This window comes from Diabrotica undecimpunctata, chromosome 6 (assembly GCF_040954645.1).
Source record: "Diabrotica undecimpunctata isolate CICGRU chromosome 6, icDiaUnde3, whole genome shotgun sequence".
Taxonomy (NCBI): domain Eukaryota; kingdom Metazoa; phylum Arthropoda; class Insecta; order Coleoptera; family Chrysomelidae; genus Diabrotica; species Diabrotica undecimpunctata.
Genome location: NC_092808.1, coordinates 14,987,548 through 15,008,704, shown reverse-complemented (window position 1 = coordinate 15,008,704; position 21,157 = coordinate 14,987,548). Strand labels below are relative to the sequence as shown.

The following is a 21,157-nucleotide window of genomic DNA, read 5'->3' as shown; positions in this document are numbered from 1 at the left end:
ACGAAAAGTTTGAAAGGGAAAACCGATTTTCACAAAAGGAACAGAAAGCTTTGGTGTTTAATGCTTTTTAATGGAATTCTATAAATTGTAAATAATTTTAAAAAAGCAGATCAATATATTTATATGTTTAAAAAAATATGTATGTAGGTATAAAATAAGCCAAAATTGTACAGATGAAAACAAAAAAATATACTCGAAACGAAACAAAAAGAATGATTAGTTTATTTTAATATCTATAAGGTATATACGAGGCGTGTTTTTTAAGTAAGTACCGTTTTGGAATTAAAAAAAGACATGCAAAGATATGGCAATAATTTTATTTTGACATGAAAGCCTGTACCTTAATCTACTTTTCTACATAATTTCCGTGAATATTGAGGCACTTGTCATAACGTGGCACCAGTTTTTGAATACCCTCCTGATAAAATTCTGCCGCCTGACTTGTTAACCACTGCATCACAAATGTTTTGACTTCGTTAACCAATTTTTGGTACGCTATCGTCTTGAAGACGCTGACCGCCCAGGTGTTTCTTCGAGTGCTGGAACAAATGGTAGTCGCTGGGCGCAAGATCAGGGCTGTATGGAAGATGATCTAGAGTTTCCCATTTAAATGATTTGATAAGATCTTTGGTCTGATTAGCCACATGTGGACGCGCATTGTCATCCAGCAAAACGATACCCTTACTCAACTTGCCACGTCTTTTGTTCTGGATTGCACGACGCAAATTTTTCAATGTCTCACAATAAGACGCTGCATTGATTGTCTCATTACGAGGCAGAAACTCCACCAGCAATACTCCTTTTCTGTCCCAAAAAACTGTGCACATGATTTTCCGGCAGAAATTGTTTGCTTAAACTTCACTCTTTTGGGTGATGATGAATGTCGCCATTTCATGGATTGTTGTTTCGATTCTGGTGTGACGTAGGCCACCCACGTTTCGTCACCAGTAACAATTTGGTCTAAAAAATCTTCACCTTCACTGTGGTACCGCTCAAGGAAAGTCAATGCACTGCCTAAACGTTGGGTTTTGTGCAAATCCGTCAACATTTTTGGAACCCAACGTAAACACAATTTCCGGTAATTCAAGTTCTCGGTAACAATGCGATACAAAACACTACGAGAATACTGAGGAAAGCAGTCGGACAATGATGAAATTGTAAAGCGTCTGTTTTTTCTCACCTTTTCGTCCACTTTCTGCACCAAACTTTGATTAACGACCGAAGGACGCCCACTCCGTTCTTCATCATGCACATTTGTGCGGCCATCTTTAAATGCTCTCACCCATTTCCTTACCATTTCATCACTCATAATGTTTTGTCCGTAAACTTCAACGATCTCACGATGAATATTGATCGGTTTTACGCCTTTAGCACTAAGAAATCGTATAACAGCCCGTACTTCACAATCAGCGTGACTCACGATTGTTGGAGGCATCTTAAACACTGGAGTAAACAAGTATACAATGAAGAATCAGACTATAACGGCGTCAGTGCGTAGACAAGAGATGTAGGTAACCAGCGCTCATGCGCGGAACGCCAACCGTAGCGCTGCGGCGGCGGAATCGCAAAACGGTACTTACTTAACAAACATGCCTCGTATTTATTTAATTAAAAAAATTATATATTTATAATATTTTCTGCAAATATGGAGAATGATACGTAAAACAAATCCATTCATTATTGGAAATAGTAAAAATTCTCGATACTGTAAAGTATGTTGTTTTATTAGAGTTTCAATTTAAAAATTGATTTATCTTCTACGTTACCGATTATTGTGAGATTTATGACATGTTTTAATTAATGTTTGCAATTGGGGATGCGCCAAATCTCTGATTTTCTTTGATTACGACTAAACTATAGAGTATATAAAAAATGTTTCAAACAAAATTGATGTATAACAAAGACGTCTGTAATTTAAAATTGTTTTCGATTGTACAGGGTTAGCCAGAACAACGATATGAAATCGTTTTGTTTTTTTAAATGAAACACCCTATACCATTAAACCATTTTTGAAGGTATTTATTAAAATATAAAGAGTTTGTATACGGTTTTATAGGCGTTTTTTAAAATATTTACACTTTTATTGAAAAAAAAAAACGGTAATATTTAAAGGGCTGTGGATTAAATTTTCAAGGTAACAAAAATGTAAATAAGATGTCAAAGATTTTCTAGTAGTCTTGTCTATATTTTTAATAAAACGTTTCCTTTAACTACAATTAAGTCAAAACATCACAAACCCTGGACTACCAAAGGTATCCGCATATCAGTTAAGAATATGCGTTCACTACTGTACACCAAGAAAATTACTACCAACCTCTTTGTCACTGAATATATCTCCAAGTACAGAGAAACCTGCCTAAAACTCATCAAAATAACTAAAAAAATGTACTATCAAAATCCTCTGGGAAGCTCTAAAAATGTTGTAAGAGAAACTTGGTCCATAATAAACAATCTTCGAAATAAAACTAACACAGCTCAATCATTTTCTCTTCCGAACCTGAAAATCTAAATGAATACTTCGTTAATGTAAGTAAAAATATAACATCAACTATTTTGGTACAACAAGATTCCTCCCCAATTCCCCAATTCAAAAAAGGTCTTGAATTGATTCTTTATAAAACCAGTTAATAAATCTGCATTGATTCAAACTATCGGTAGTATCAAAAGCGAATCTTCCTGTAGTACTGATGGACTATCCATATCAATTTTCTTAAATCTCCCAAAAAATGTGTTGGAAGTCCTGGTCTGACGAATTAATGATACCTTATATTTCCAGCGTGCCTAAAGACAGCCATTATTATTCCTCTTCATAAGGGTGGTGAAAAATTGAATGTCTGCAACTGTAGACCTATTACCTTACTACTGGTCCCATCGAAAATTATTGAGAGACTTATAAAAGCCCAACTTATGTCCTTTTTCGTTGAAAACAACATTTTATCACAAAGTCAGTTCGGCTTTTTCTCCAATAAATGTACCAGTGGTGCTATGTTTTCTGTACTACATAAGGTTTACCAAGCACTAAACAATAATCTTTACACCGCCACTGTTTTTTGTGACTATGACAAAGCTTTTGATTGTATAAATTACATTTTGATAAAAAATAAAAACGGGTGTGGCAGTCCAGTGGGACTGCCGGTGGAAGTTACACTTCTATACACGCATTCGCCGTTACAAATTTATTTGAGAGTCAATCTGCACAATCATTACATATGTAATGCTATAGGTAAGACATACAACATAATAAACAACTTTTGACCTGTAGTAGGAGTATAGTAAATGAAGGATTGAATCAATATTTTGATGAAAATGTATATTTTTATTTTCATATTATGTATGAAAGGAGTTGAATGTAAAATTATTTGTTTATCATTGTTTATCATAAATCATTGTTTATTTTGTTATTAATATAATAATACAATACAAATTAAAATGCAATATTCATAATAATAATAGTAATATTATAATATTATAGTAATAATATTAATAAAAAAGTCCTCCCCGACTGGGAATCGAACCCCGGTCTCCCGCGTGACAGGACGGGGATACTGACTACTATACTACCGAGGACATGACACAAACGTATTTCAAAACTGACAGTTCTGGATCATACAGTGATTTATTGAGATTATTGTTTTGAAATACAAAAGACTAATATAATTATGAACATTTAATAAATAATACAAAACATATCACATAAATAATAATATTAATAAATATTTTATTATATATATATAATATTATATGTATATTATATCTTTATATAATATATATAATATTAAATTATATATACAAAAGGAACATTTTTATATTCGAGAGATGAAGAGAGAGAAAATATATCTTCTGTCTCTCTCTTACTCATTATCTTACATATGTAATGATTTCACAGATTCACTCCCATACAAATTTCCAACGTGGAGCGCGCGTATAGAAGTATAACTTCAAAAACTATAGACCGTTTTTTAAAGAAGCGTCTTCCTGGGTCTTTTCCAATGATTTTTTCTGACATTAATTTAAACTAATATTTACCGAGATATCCTATTTGTGTATAAGCCAAAAAATTGTTTCAAATTTAAAAAAAATTCTGATGCCTTCAGAAATAATCCGATTGTAATTCTATAAAGTGTGTTGAATAGGTAAAGTGCTCTTTTATAAGTGAAAAAATTGGCAAATTTCTACATTTTTTAGTTTTTGTTGTACAAGATTTTAAAAACATTTAAATAAAAAAAAAATTAGATTGCAAAATTATTATGCAAAATCTACTAAATCGATTTTAATAAAATTTGTTGGGCTCTTTTATTATATTATAAAGATTTTCCAGACGAACTACGAAGGTTTTTAATGCAATCTAAGTGGTTAAAACACATTGAATAAGAACAAGCTTGTTTCCTCCTTTTTTTACAAAAAAAAATCGTTTTAAAGTTATAACAGAGCTAAACACTATGGAAGCAACCACAATCAAAGTGCAAACGAGGCAAGAAGACGTCAGAGGCTTGACGACTACCTAAATGCGTTCCTTAACATAGCAGATACGTCTATAGTAACAAGAGACCTAAATGCGAGATCCCCAAATTGGAACGATCCCCCACAACTCCATACTATTGGAAATAAAAACATTGAAGGAAAACGTCACGGAAAGAAGGAGTAGAAAGAAAACAAAGTGTTCAAACTACAAAAAGCTTGTAAGCATTGGGATTAACAACGTACCAGTAATCAATAACCCACAAAAAATAAAGAAAAGAGTCCTAGATTTCCAAAATATTGTATAAGAAGCGATCAGAAATAGCACTACTGAAGTTGACATAGGCATAAACATAGGAAGGTTTAGAGACATAAACCAGAAATTAAATCATATTATAAGGGAAAATGAACAAATCAAAAAGAGGGCTAGAAGGATAGGAAACCAGGATGACAAAAACCAAACAAATCGGCTAAACAGAGAGGTGAAAACGGCGCTGCAAGAATATAGAAGCCACAACTGAAACAACCACCTCTAGGAGATAAAGGAACAAGATCCAAATATGCAACATATAGAAATTGCAAAAAATTCTCAGAAATTACAGATAGCCTATACCAGAACTACACGACGAGAATGAAATTGTCTACCCTATCGATGTAAAAGCCTGGGTGATGAGGTAACTGTCAAAATAGAATGTACACTAAATTATCACAAAGAAAAAGATATAGACTTCATCAAAACAGCCGAATAACAGAAAGAAGGGCCAAATAAACCAAATGAGATCGTCACCAAAGTACTTCTAACATAGTATTTCTAACAAATTTAACAAACGCGATACTTAGATATAGATTCTTCCCAAACTGAGAAAAAGAAACCTATGTCATCATGATCTCAAAGCCAGGAAAGAACACCACGTTCTCATAAAACTACAAGCCGATAACCTGACTTACAGTAGTCAGTAATATTGTGGAAAGAGTCATACCAAGCAGACTTCAAGCAGATACTTATTTCAGCTACTCAGTTCGGATTTAGAGCAGACCACTCCAGCAAGTAATTGGACTAACAGAGTACATAGCTGGATTTAACGATAAGCAGTTCATAGGAGCAGTCTTCCTGGACATAAGCAAAGCCTTTGATAGAGTCTGACATAAAGGACTGACATATAAAGTAAGAGGCAATGAGACAGATCTCTCCGTACTTGGGCAACCGAAGCTTCAGAGTTCCAATAGGGCAAGTCCTGACCGAACTAGGAACTCCGAAAACAATTCCATCTAATGAAAAAAAGATACTAAATACCTGGTAATCATAATAAACCAAGAATACTACCTATATACTTGCCTCAACTAACAGATGCATCTCTCGCATGGGAACATATCTGCAACACAAACAAAAAAAGGTTACAAGCGGCCCACAACAGCAGCCTACGTGAAGCAGTAAATGTACCTAGATACGAAGCTGAACTTTTTTTGTTCTTAGAACTTTAACAAGTAAGGGTGATTGACACGATAGTCGAAAAAGCTAGAGTTAGGTTCGCTGAGCTGAAAAACCACCCAAGCCCGATATTGGGGGAGATAATTAGATAAAAGGTTTTTACGACGAGTTTTATCGATGGAAGCACAAACGTACAAAGTAACAAACCCTGGCAAATAAATAAATACTAGATAAGTAGGTTTGTAGCTCTATTAACGATGATACTCATGGCACTGTGTCATGACCACTAATAAGATTTTATTTTTCTGACAGCCTTCAAAAAAATTATATAAAACTTAATAAACAGCTTCGTTTTCCAAAAAAAACCACAAAACACTAACAAAAAGGCGAAAACGGACCAATCAAAATAACAAAACCCCAAAACTCGGGCACGAAGTGCCCACATCCTCAAGCACCGAGTCAAAGACTCTCACACGACAAGCACTTAGCTGTTAATAGGGACCCTATCGCTCATTAGAGTGTTATAGGTAGACTTCGGCAAATATGCAAATAAAAATGTAGAAAATATGCGCATAAATATGCACGTGTTTATCCGAAAATATGCAAATATATACATACAAATAAAATATGCATACAAATAAATAAAAAAATCGTAAAATAGTAACAATTTTATTTAAAAAAAAAGTGTACATAACTAAATATTTCCTACTATTCATTAAGATTTACATTTATTTTAAGTAACTACATCATTTTTAAGTATGAATAAACTTATTTAGAATTATGGTAACAATAAATGACCAAGTGGTGTTCAAAATTTTCTAACAAAAACTTGTGGCTTCTGTCTGAGTACATATATGGAAAAACTTCGTTCAACATCAACTGATGTAACGGGAGCATTTTTCAAACTAACCAAAACATTTGGTTCTAAATTAATTGTTTCCGAAATATTTCCAGCTAGAACACTGACTACTTCAGAAAGAATATGGTAACCTTTATTTTTTTCCATAGTAGCTTCAAATTTTTTTAAAATATCTTTTCCAATATTACCTCTAACGTTCCGACAACATGACGCAAATTCTTCTATTAATGCTGTACTTTCGAACAATGACAGTTTTGGTGATTCTAACTGAGTAATTGTTTTTTGAACAAAACTAAAATTTGATTTTATAAATGAAAGTTCTTGTTGAAGCAAGTTACTCTGAAAAGTTTGTTTAGAATCCAAAAGAGATTGGGAACTTTCATCTGTTAACGTATCAATTATGTTCTTTATTTTAACAAAATGATCTGCATAAAAATTAGCTGCTTCTAACCATGTTCCCCATCGCGTTAAAATAGGTTGTGGTGGAAGAGGAATGTTAGGTAGCATTTCTTTATAAAGTTGAATTCTTATAGGAGATTTAAGAAATACTTTTTTGACACTGGATATCATGGTATTTACAAGAGGAAACTTTTTTCGTATTTCCTCTGCAACTCTGTTTAATCCATGCGCTACACAAGTATCATGTATTAAATCTGGGAAAAATATTTTTAAATTTTGTCCTGCTTTCACCATATAAGGAGCAGCATCCGATAAAATAAGCAGTCATTTATTAGAAGGAATAGTTGTCGGAAGAAACAAAGTTGCTAATGTTTCTTGTATAAAACGCGAAATTGTTAAAGCATTTGTTTTCTCAAGTTGCTGGCATGAAATAAGATGAGATTTTGGTAAGGTATCTTCTTTAAGAACACCAATCAATAAATGAGCAATATACTTTCCTGAGGAATCAGTGGTTTCGTCTACAGATATGTAAAAATAATTATCTGCAATTTCTTCCTTAATATTAATTAACACCGACGAGTATAGCCCGTTCACATTATTTCTTCTTAGAGACCGATCACTTGGAACATTAAGTTTGCAATATTTTTTTAGAAACGAACTAAAATTTACATTTGCTAATTTTGAAAGCGGTATGTTTGCAGACACTAATGCGCGACACAAGTCTTCATTAAAAGTTTCTTGCTCATCTAATTTTTTTGAAGTAGATTGGAAACATTTAGCCATTGAAGTTTGATGTTTTCCTCCTATTTTTCCTTTTTTTGCAATGTGTGAAGCAGTTCTCACATGTTGGTCTATCTGAAATTTCTTCTCACATGCTATCTATAAATAAAAATAAAAACCTTTATTTTAACCCAACCTTTAAAATATAAAAATATACAAGGTGTTTTTGGTTAATCAAATAACTGGTTAAAGTTATTGTTGTTATTAACTAAAAGAATTTAATTTTGTTTAATTTTAACACCCTGTATCTCGAAAAGTAAATAAGTTTGACCCCTCATTAACTATATCGTTTTGTTCAATTTTTCGAGAAGTATCTACAGTCAAACGTTGTAAGTGTCATTTGGAAACACCCTGTATGTATGAAATATTAGATATTTAATAGAAAATATTAGATACTTACAATTTTGCCACAGACTGAACAGTAGATTTTTCTCATATCCATAGACAGCTCTTTATAAGGTTTAAGCCAAGTTGAAGCACTGGTTGTTTTAGGCATTATAAAATCACAATCTTCCTTTTTGTTACGCACAACCAGTATTTACGCTTTGAATATCAAAACAAAAATGATTTACAAATCTGAGCATCAAATTAGAAATGTTTAGGTACCTAATTCAATAAACTGGGAGATTTTGGAAAATCCTTAAATTAGGAACAAAACTATTAGCCGTTTACCTGCTGTTAAGATACAATAAATTGTAGATAGATTTGGGGATTAGATCATAAAATGCAAATAAGCGAACCCTTAGCGATTATCCAATAACTGAATGCCTCAGTGACCGAGACTTTCTAAGAATGTTGAGGGCTACTTAAATTGATCTTCTTTGAAATTGTAAATGTTTTGTACCTGTAGAGATTACGTACTTAGATCATTTCTTGATTAAAATGACTACAAAATTTTATACAAGAATTGAAATAAATTGGTATGTTTAAAAATTTTCAAATACAGTATAAAAATCTGAACTTTTATGCACTTGATGCAAACTTTTATACAAATATGCCAAAATATGAAATATTTGCATAAAATATGCACAATATGCAAAATATGCAATATGCATATTTGCCGAAGTCTAGTTATAGGGGAAAAAGGGATGGTCTGGAGAATTGCAGCGCGGTGGAGTGGTTTTTGGTTTCACGAACACCCGAAAAGGGGTGTGCAAGTCTCTCAGGCTGGGTTTAATCAAATTAATATTGCTGCTGAGTTAGGTTAGTTAGGTTTGATGATTCCATGTATGAACAGTGAATACGCAGAATTTGATGAGTCCCACAAGAATAAGTTTTTACACATTTCGTTTGTTTTTTATTATAGGTCTTGTTTATGTCTTGTTTTATTTATTTAGGTTAACATATAATATTTTTTGCATAAAATACATATTACAACAAACGAATTGTATTTTTATTCATTGTGGAATAAAGGTCTGTATTGAATTTTTGCAAAAAAATCCTTTTTTTTTCTGAAAAAAAATTTGTAACATAGATCGTTGTTCGGTAGAACACTTCAATTGTCGCATTATTTTTTTGGTATCTTGTTTTCGTATAAGTTTAAATTTACCAAAGAAAAAAATAGCTTAACATCTCTTCAGCGTAATTTTATTAAATAAGTGTTTAATATATTATTTGTGCACTAGGGCAATGAGATTGATACAATTAACTTTACAGCCTCCTTGCTCGGGGGTGTCGAAATATGTTGATCAGTTCTTTGAATGATTATAAAGCAGGTCCAGGCGATCGGCCACGCCTCTACGCCGATATTTAAACTATAAAAGTAGACTTCGGAAAGCATAACGCACAGTCACATTCACATCTCACAAACATGGCTTTCAAAGTGAGTATCTTTTGAATCAGTATATACAGTGAACAATTTGTAACGAGATTTACAAGACATTTATTCGGCAAATCAATTAATCAATGCTTCAGTATAGTCGATTATGTTTGCATATATTTTTTAAATTCTGTGTCTTTTCTTCTATCTTGGTTTTAATACGAGTACAATATTATTTTACTGTAAAATTTTATAATTTTTACTTCTTTTATTTTTCTGTTGTCAATTTCAAAATATTAAAAAGTTTAAAATTATTTTTGTTTATTCTCAATACAAATATTTTACTTTTTGTTTTTCTCTCTATTTCTTTACTATTTCTAATATACTTTACATTCGTAAATGTAGTATTAAGTGTAAACTGTATTCAAAAATATTTTTTGTTTCCGTAAATCACTGTAAATTTGTTTTTACTACTTTCTTTTTATCTTCTACCACTATTTGCTTTAGACCTTTTTCTTTTTTAATTTCTCATCTTAAAATTTAATCAATTTATCCATTTCTGGAGTCTTATATTGATATATATATATATATATATATATATATATATATATATATATATATATATATATATATATATAAATATATATATATATATATCTTAGGAATAAACTTTAAGCGAACCTTTTCATTTTAAAATGTCTCTTTATATTGATAATTTTAAGTACAAAACTATAAAATGCTGTGGGTTTCAATTTGTTTAAAGTGTATTATTCTGACTAATTTATATTTAAAAATAATTCATTTGATTACATAAAGTATATTTCAATACAAGTGTCTTCGTAATTGTATTTGGGGTTTGCATTCTCAGCTCTTATAGAGGTTTGTGTCATGGCTTTCTAAGTTTTTTTTCTGCGCGATCTTCTATAGTAACCTGTTATTTATAAAACTCTATTATATTGCTTTACCCATCTGTTATCACTAGCTCTTTTATATATTTGTACAACTTTATTCTTTTCTCTTCTCTTTTGTTACTTGTTGTTTTATTGATATTCTTTATTTTTTTACTCACTTTTTTTTGTCCGTTTTTTTACTCGATAACATTTTCAGAAACATTCTATCTTTGATAGTGTAATCGGAATGGGAGTTAATTTGATCTGTGAAGAGTTGTATGATAAGATTTGGGTTGGTGCTATTTTTTTTTTGAAATTGTAATAGACTGCAATTGACTGTTAGAATTTTATAATCCAAGGTCAAGATAAAGATATATTTTTGTATTGATATAAGGGTGGAAATTGCTTCCAGTTAAGTAGGTTCATTGCATGATAAATTCTGCGGGAATATGGGAGATTGAACATTAAAGAGTCGTTAGCCATGGATATGTCTAAAATGTTATTTGTTGGAATTCTTTTATTTAGAGTTATGCTAGAAGTGTAATTAATGGTTAATAGCTGCTTACGAAGATCTAGCGTGGGTTGACCTATTTCAGCTTGTATGCGACTCTCTTAATGCCATTGCTCTATCGTGTTAGAGGTCTACCTCTAGTTCTATTTGCATCAAACCTAGGACGCTACTGCACCATGTGTTTAGTCCACTGTCGTTCATTCTGGCCAGGTGTCCCGCCCAATTGTACTTCATGTATGTTATTCCACTTCTACAGCTTCTTTGAGTTCTGTATAAATTCTTAGTTAACTCTTTATCTCTTAATGTTCATCCTAACATCGATCGTTCTATAGTTTGCTGAATGACTCTGATTTTTTCCACAGATATTTTAGTGAGTATGAAAGTTTTGCGCCATAATTCAAAATCGAAAGTACGCACTGTTCAAAAACCTTCTTTTTCGTGTATATCCAATCCTAATTTTACTCGTCTTTTATTTATTATTTAAAGAATAAAAAGAGAAGATAATAATAATTGTAACCAAATCTCTCTCTCCAATGGCGCTACAGCCCAAATCGGACCTTGGCCTCCTCCAAACTATGCCTCCAATCTTGTCGGTCCCGCACCGATCTTCTCCAGGTTCTCACGTCTAGCAAATTTTGCGCGTCCGCTGCCACTTCATCCTCCCATCTTTTCCGTGGCCTTTCTTTTGGTCTTGCGCCCTGCATTTTACTATCTAGGGCTCTTTTCGGCAATCTTTCTGTCTCCATTCTTACTACATGACCAGCCCAGCGAAGTCTCTGAAGTTTAACGAATTCTGAGATCGGTGTCTCTTTGAACAGTTGGTAGAGTTCATGGTTATACCTGGATCTCCATATTCCGTTTTCTTTAATAGGTCCAAATATCTTTCTTACGACTTTTCTTTCGAAGACTTCCAGTTTTCTTTTTGTCTCTTCTGTCATCACCCATGTGTCGCATTCATAACATACTATTGTTCTGATAATAGTTTTGTAGACCCTGATTTTCGATCTCCAGTGTGTGTTTTTGGAGCCAAACACATGATCGAGTGAAAAATAAGCTTTGTTTCCCTTTACTATTCTTCTTTGGATTTCTGGTTCTTCTGTTCCATCCAGGTTACCAATCATTACCAATTGTAACCAAATGCTTTAGGATATTATTGCTGACATTGTGCTTGGTTTAGTTATTAACTTTTTCTTTAATATCGATATAAGTTTAATGCGGTTACTTACAGACAGAAAAAAATATATTCTATTTTTTTTATTTTTTGTCTTTACTAAAATACCATATTTTATATTTTATATTCAGCAATTTAAATCTTATAAATTTAACTTTAATTTGGGAGAGGAATTCATGTTGAAGTAAATTTTTTCATTTTTTAATTAAGGTATGGTGAGAATTATCCAGAACTGTAAAATTGGAAATTGTTTATTTAGCATTTTCAGAAAGGTCAAATCATCGCTTGTAAATCTTAATAAGTGGTTAGTTTGTAATATACGAGGTGTATTCAAAAAAAAAGATCACTAGATTTTTCTCAAAAATAAATTACTTGTTCATCAATATCTATTTTCTTCTTTCTTCTCAGGTGTAATATCTTGTGTAAGAGCTTTTTCCAACCTTTACAGCACTTCTGATGTGCATTTTTTGTATGTCAAACTGTCATGTTTTTTCTGTGTGCTGTAAAAAAACAAAAGCAAGTAATGACCTGAGAACTGGCAAATATCTTGGTCAAATATGACTTGTTGTTCCCAAAATAGCATGGCATAAGTCAACTGATTTTCCGACATCTCCAGCAAAATCTCTAATGGTTTTAAGATCATTTTCCATAACAATATTTTTCACTTATTTAATGGTTTCATCAGTTGTTGACCTGAGGATTGTATGATTATCAAAATTATCTCAACCTTCTGTAAAGAGCTTGTACATGTAATAAACTGTTTTTGTTCAAAGTAAACTTACTAAATACCACAGTCAACATTTTCAAAATGGCTGTCGACATTTGTTAAAGTTTGTCATAAGTAAACAACGTATACTTTGTTTACGTTAACAGGTGGCGTAAATTTAAAAACCACATAATAAGAAGCTTTGCGCTTGTCTACAATACCGCTTACTGTTCCACTTTTTTTTTAATCATATCTTTCACTTACTTCATAAGTAATACTACTTCTATTTTTGTGTATTTTGTTTTATTTGCTGTTTGTGTTAGGAATCTCTTTTTTGTGGCAATTATTCAACATACATACTAAGAAATAATAAGTACCAATATGCCCAACTTATAGTGAAAGGAAAAATCGAGGGAAAGAGAGGCCTAGGAAGGAAAAGACTATCGTGGCTCAGAAACATCCGACAATGGACAGGGCTAAATTTTGAACAGCTAATAAGAACAGCTGAAGATAGAAAAGATTTTAAAATTGTAGTAGCCAACCTCCATTGAGGAGAGGGCACTTTAAGAAGAAGAAATTCAACATAACAATTTATTATGCAATACCGAGTTGATTGGAGAGTGGAAATCTTCTGTTCCTCCTTATTCTTCTTCGTTCGTGTAAGCATCTTCTTCGGCAATATACCTAATCAGCCTGTTTTCAATGTGCATCCAGTATAATATTATCCTAGTGCTTTTCTAGATCTCACTGATCGTCGTCCCACTGGAGAATGATCTTTAGCTGGTTTTACTACAATTTTCCTCCACTCTTTTTTTTATTTGGTCCAGTCTTAAATGTTTACTATTTTAATTATATATTTTTGTCAAGGCTACTGGCTTTATTCCTGTGTTTTCTTCATCCATTTAAAAAAAAATCGTTCTTAGAATTTTCATATTTTCGCTCTCCAGAATTCTGATCTTACTGTTTGGGGTCCGGTTTCGGTATTATAAGTACTATTGCATTATTGCACCTTAATGGCTCGTTTGACAGAACCAGCACTTTGTGTTATAAACAGTAGTGGACTTACAGAACCTTTCTGTCTTATCTCAGAGCCAACTTTTATCGGATCGATTAGTTTTTCTTCTATTTTTCTTTTATTGTACTGATTTGATACCTATATATTTTTAATTATTTTTATACTGTATGTTTGTTGTGTAAAGTAAGTAAAAGATGTTCGTCAGGATTAGCCCTGTCAAAATTGTTTTCAGGTCCACCATAGGTCTGTGTAGTCTCTTGATTAGGTTCCTCCGTATCTATCTATCTATAGCCCAAAATCTATTCATGTGTTGAATATAGGCCTCTCCCATTTGTATCCATTTGTCTCTGTCTTCTGTTTGTCTTTTCCACATTGGACCTGCGCTTTGCTCAATGTCATCTTTCCATCTCATTTGCGGTCGACCTCTTGACCTTTTTGCAGTATATGGTCTCCAGCGGCCAAATTTCTTTATTCCATCTTCCATTCTGATATCTTTCGTTATGCCGGCCCATTTCCATTTTAATTTCAATGCATGTTTGACAGCGTCTGTTGTTTGGCGTCGGTTTTGCATCTTATCCACTCGTTTCTTTTTTTATCCCTCAACGATATTCTCAACATTTGTCTTTCCATAGCTCTTTGAGTTTTCTTTATTCTATCTAAGTTGCTCTTGGTACACGTCCACGTCTGGGCACCATATATCAGAACAGGTAGGACGCATGCATTAAATATCTTCGTTCTTAATTTTAAAGGTATTTTTTGGTTTTTGATAGTAGATGAGAGTTTTCCGAATGCAGCCCACCCCATTCTTATTCTTCTGGTTATTTCTTTAGTCTGGTTACTTTTGTCTGCTCTGATAGCTTGTCCTAAGTAAATATATTCTTGGGCGTGTTCTATGTTTGTTCCACCTATGGTAATTACTGATCTCTCTTCTGTATTAGTCATTATTTTAGTTTTCTTTATATACATTTTTATTCCTTTCTCAAGTGATGTTTTTTCTAGGTCTGAAATCATTATTCGTATTTGTTCCATAGTTGTTGCGATCAGGAGTACATCATCGGCGTATCTTAGATGATTTAAATATTTCCCGTATAAATTTTATTTAATCCTTTCACGTCTTTATCTGTTACATGTATAGTTTTTGAAGAAGTTCTTCATTATTCCGAGAATAAAAAAAGTCACAAATTAGGAATTTTCTACTTTCATCCTATTTCATTATAGTTTTCTCCATATGGACCCATTTCTTTACTAGCTCTTTCTTACTTTAATCTTATATTACTATTACGACATAGTCTTCTTTTTGTAGTCTTCCTTTTAAGGTATTTTTACTTGTGAAACTATATTTAATTTTTCTTGTGAATATAGTTGTTATTTTAAGTAAGCGACAAATATTTTTCTTTGTTACAATCTTTTTACACTGCAGTTTGACGGACTTTAATTTTTTTAGCACTTATTTTAGCATTTAAGTAGTCCATTTTTAATATATGATATTACATAGTACAGCAAACAATAAAACCAAAATAATTGTGGTTAAGATATGTTTTAAAAATACTAATTATTCTTATTTTGTTCTAGTTTTTGGCATTCGCCGCTTTTGTCTCAGTCGCTCGTGCAGGAGTGATCGGAGAAGCTTACTCCTCACCATTTGCCTACGCTGCACCAGCCGTAGCTAAAGTTGCCTACTCACAAGCCCCAGCAGTCTCATATTCCAGCATTTCTGCACCTGTAGCATATGCCGCAGCACCAACTATTGCCAAGATAGCTGCTCCAGCTGTATCATATGCCGCTCCAGCTCTTTCATACGCCGCACCAGTCGCTAAAGTTGCCTACTCATCAGCTCCAGCCGTTTCTTACTCCAGTGTATCCTCACCAGTAGCCTACGCCGCTGCCCCAACCATCGCCAAAGTAGCTGCTCCAGTCTCATACGCAGCTCCAGCTCTATCCTACGCCGCTCCAGCTCTCTCTTATGCCGCTCCAGCTCTTAAAGTAGCTGCCCCAGTACATTATGCTGCCCCAGCATTGAAAGTAGCAGCTCCAGTTGCATATGCCGCTCCTGTTGCCAAAGCAGTTTACGCCGAACCATCTGCACCAGCTCACTACGATTTCGGATATGCAGTAAGCGACCCTCACACCGGAGACAGCAAAAGCCAACAAGAATCCCGTCGTGGTGATGTTGTCCAAGGTAGCTACTCCCTTATCGATTCTGATGGTACAAAACGTACCGTTGACTACACCGCCGATCCACACAACGGTTTCAATGCTGTCGTACACAGGGAACCACTTGGTGTCGCTGTTAAAGCCGTAGCTGCTCCAGTTGTAGCAAAAGTAGCCGCCCCGATCGCCTATGCTCAACCCGCGTTGAAAGTAGCTGCTCCAATCGCTTATGCCCAACCAGCTCTTAAAGTAGCTGCTCCTCTTGGATACGCATCTCCATACGCATCCCCATACGGATCTCCATACTACCACTAAATAAACATTCCGCTGGATATTGCCTTGTAAATACGATGTATTTATTTTTTAGATAATAAATTTTTACAACAAATATATTTCTATTATGTTTTAACAAATATTCCACACAATTTATATCTTGACGTAGTTATATTTATATCATATATGGATTTGCAATTATGAACGATCTTTATAAAATATACAGGTAATGATAAATAAAAAACTTCTTAGTAATTACTAGAGTTCGGGAAATATGCACTTAAAAAACCCTAAAATATGCATGTAAATATGCACAAAAAAACAGTTAAAATATGCACTAAATTATGCTTTCTATGTATTATGCATGTAATGCATATAAATAAAAAACGTAATATCCACATCATTACATTCATTTATTATTTGATTTATCATCATTCATCATCATTATCATTCCTTGTGTGTTTCTTTATGTTTCTCTAAATTTTTTAGAGAAAAACTGAGAGAATTTTTCTAGAGAATTATTTTTTGATATCACTTATTTTTCATTAATACTGCGCAAAATTTTTAATACAGTTTGTTGCTTTCCCCAAGGTGTTTAATTTTTCGGTTTAATGAATCAATAATTTCAATACTTTGGTCTAATGAAATATTTTGCTTTTCTAATCTAGTAATTGATTCAGCAATATTAAAAAATTGGTTTGGATATGTGCCAAATTACTTTTTAATAACGGTTTTTTTAAAACGTCCACACATTTTTTATAGCACCTGAGCTATCTACATCGAAACTACAAATCACGTCTCTAATTCCCTCAAAATTATCGGTTATGAAATTTACTAAATTTAACCATGTTCCCCATCTATAGTGTATATATATATATATATATATATATATATATATATATATATATATATATATAGTGTATTTTTATGTATGAGAGAGCAATAAAACAATAAATTATGTATGCAAATCCCTAAACTGTTGATACGGGTAACTCAATGAAAAACAGATATTTGTCAACAAGTTTACAGAAGTATATAGAAAAACAAGTTTAAATTGAGTATGACCACCAGGTATAAAGGTTGGAGCAGAATAGAATACAATAGTTGTGAGGGTTACTAATCCCTAAATAAGGTTGCCAGTGTCGGAGTGATGGAGGTTAACAGGTACTAATGAATTTGCAAGAAATGTAAGATGTTTATTTTATTGGTTATATATAACCAATAAAAGTTTAATAAGTACCTACCTATTTGCAAAATAAAGTTTAATTCTTTAGATAAAATAAAACGTTTTATTTTATCTGAAATGAGTGCATTCCACGAAGTAAGGGTTTCAACAATCAAACATTTAATTCTTTAATTCCAGGAATCTATGACAGTAATTGACTAGATAATTACCTTCTAAACTTATTCCACAGAAAATGTGATAGTGGGTTTTTCCATTTTGTATATAGGAAGGTCCAAGTGGCGTATTCAAAATTCTTAACAGTTCACCAAAAGTAGGTACTTCAGTTGCAAGGTGCAGTTTATTGTGTATACTAGTGTTATGGAAAATTTGGAAGTGCCGTGTAAACGCCGAAAAATTGGTCCTCTAACAGTTAATGAAAAAACATTAATATTTAATTGTTTTAAATCATTTACAGACAAACGTTTATGTGAAAGTGTTGAGTTAGTTAGCAGTACACTTGGTGTTGGGAAATCTACGATTTACAGAGTTATTAAAGAAGAGAAATGTGGTAGTTTTCAAATGCCACGTAATGCTCCAGGGAAACCAAAATTTCAAATAGAATATCATTTTAAAGAAGGACTTCGACGGAAAGTGCATGAATTCTTCTTTAGACAAGAATTTCCAACATTGGATATGGTTCTTGTCTCGGTTCGAGATGATAAGGATTACCCAGAAATGAGTCGAAGTACGTTATGGAAACTTTTAAAAGAAATAGGCTTCCGCTGGAAAAAGAATCCCAGAAAGTCTATTTTATTAGAAAGAAGCGATATTGTCATATGGAGAAGACATTTTCTAAGAACCATAAAGGAAATGAGAAACCAAAAAAGAAAAATATTTTATCTTAATGAAACATGGATCAACGAGGGTCATACACCAAATAAATTTTGGCAGGATGAAACTGTTACAAGTCAAAGGTACGCTTTTGTAAATAACTTATCTACTGGTTTAAACCCACCATCAGGAAAGGGACGCAGGCTGATAATAGTACACATTGGCAGTTCAGACGGTTTTGTTGAAGGTGGTTTATTAACTTTTAAATCAACTCGTACCGGTGACTACCATGAAGACATGAACGCTGATGTCTTTCAAGAATGGTTCGAACAAATGATAGATCTTCTTCCTAAGAACTGTGTAATAGTAACGGATAACGCAAGTTATCACTCCAGACTTATAGAAGGACTGCCCACAACCAAGTGGTTAAAAAAAGACTTGCAGAATTGGCTGAGTTCAAAAAATATTACGTACCATCCCGGATCTATAAGAAAGGAACTTTATTCGTTGTGTGCCCTTCATAAAGAAAAATTTAAAAAATACGAAATTGATGAAATTGCCAAAAATCGTGGAATGACAGTACTTAGATCCCCACCATATCATTGTGAATTAAACCCGATTGAACTGGTATGGGCACAGATAAAGAGTGAAGTTTCAAGAAAAAATACCACTTTTAAAATTCATGATGTTAAACAGTTGTTTTTGGAGGCCGTAAATAATGTAAAACCTGAAAACTGGGAAAAGGCAGTAAATCACACTATTAAAGAAGAGGAAAAAATGTGGAAGCTGGACAATATTACTGATAAAATGATCGAGCCAGTTATTATAAATCTTGGTTCTGAAAGTTCATCTTCTGAATCTGATTTGGATTTGTAACAAGTAGCTGTAAGTTTTATATTAATATTTTTATTCATCTATTTAACATACCTTAGACGGTTTTAAAAATTCTTTTTCTCTTTTGTAATTTTTAAAAATTAAAAAAAATGTGAATTTTTTAAAACCCTTTTTAATGTAGGCCAGTCAGTTCTAATATAGTGTGTGATAAAAGAGGTCACTTTTGTTTACATACACATAACACTTTATAACACTGAAATAATTCATTTATTTTTTACAATTATTCAAAGTAATTTTTCAATTAATCTTGAGCACGCCCATGGAGTGGTCGGAGCTACCAGTTAAAATTATGCTAATTACTCTCTCGTTCATAAAAATAAACTATAATTATCACCGGTTTAGGTGGTAAAGGTACATTAGGTAAACGATCTTTATACGCCTGTACTCACAGAGAAGCTTTTAAAAATATTTTTTATATTATATACAAGGGTATTTTTCAGTTGATATCGGTTGAAATAAAAAGAAGTTTTTCAGACATTCATTTACGAATCTAATATAGTAACATTGATCGTTGTTTTGCAATTCAACGGAAACTAAATATCCGGTGTTACACTCACTCCCGTTTAAACTTCCTATAACCAAATTTGCAATATACCGTACTATAACATCAGTCGTCTCGTCAACAGATATCCATATTAGATTATTCCCAATTGCAGTTTTAATCGCTTCAACAGTAAATTGCATGGTGGAATCTACATATTTTTTTCGAAGTCGTAGCAGAAGAAACCTGTGCAACATGATTATTGCAGTACTTTTTTAAAAACTGTTGGAATAATGGATTATCCAATTTTGCAATTTTAATATTGCAACCAATCAGCAAACTGCAGAGATCCCTATTAAAATTTTGTTGGCAAGAAACTTTCGTTTTATTAAAGGTTTTAAATAAAAATAGACATTTTATAATTAGAAATACAAAACAACAGTTTTACTCAGAAAATACAACAAATATTACAACAAATAGTACTTAAGCATAAATCTCGTGAAACATAAAGCATATAAATAATTGGTCCTTCTAGACAGATTAACTAATAGTAATAATAATTTATTTATTAACTAACTATTCTGGTTTCCTGGGAAGCAAATTTGTCAATAATTTTAATATTATCAGAGACATCAGGGAATAAAATTGTTTTTGACTATAATTTCTAATATTTCAGTTGGCTGTTTTTCACCTGGAAAGAAGGTCCTCAGGTGCATTGTAAAACCACTGTGATTTTTCCTTAATGAAAGCTTCACTGACATTTGAACACTGCAACTTTTTGAATAAACAAAACTTAGAAGAAGGTTTAAAAGTAAAAAAACTATTTGAATTGGTGCTTAAAGTAAGTGATAGTAGAAAACACGATATTTTTTAGCGCTATAAAAGCCGCATTGAAGAAAATGGAGAGAGATACCTTGTAATAATCATTTCTATATGCTGCCTTTCTCCTTTTGATGATAATCAAAAGTTGTCTGTCTCTTTCCATTATGGGCAATACCGTTTTGTTCGTAATTATGATCTGTCCTTGGTACTCTTAAAAAGCCACATCTCAAAAGCTTTTAGCTTTCTGTAGAAATAATTTCAATTCAATTTCATTTTAAATTCAATATTGATAATATAACATTTCTCCATCCGATATTGGATTTGTAGATTGAGTATTTGTTTACTCAAAAATGTCCTCGTGTTCAAAAAGATTGTTCTTGATGGCTCTACTCTTGATCGAATTTCCGATTCCCAATTTAGATCTTTAGTAATCCAGATTCCTAAGTATTTTGCCTATAACTCGAGAGATACTGATACAAAAAAAATTCTAGTATCGCCAACCTTTTCCATTAGAGACGGCATCTAAAGAAGCAGAATATAATATTTAAGTAAAACTTCAATAC

General features: G+C 32.5%; 1 protein-coding gene across 1 annotated transcript in view; it reads left to right on the top strand.

Moving 5' to 3' along the window:
• LOC140443028 (uncharacterized) overlaps positions 1-16,516 on the top strand; it is a 79,555-nt gene extending 63,039 nt beyond the window's left edge. Inside the window, exons 8-9 of the mRNA XM_072534056.1 lie at positions 9,692-9,747; positions 15,550-16,516. Of these exons, the coding sequence (XP_072390157.1) occupies positions 9,692-9,747; positions 15,550-16,443 (950 nt within the window). The 3' untranslated portion in view covers positions 16,444-16,516. The remainder of the gene's footprint in view (positions 1-9,691; positions 9,748-15,549) is intronic.
• Positions 16,517-21,157: the final 4,641 nt, after the last annotated feature.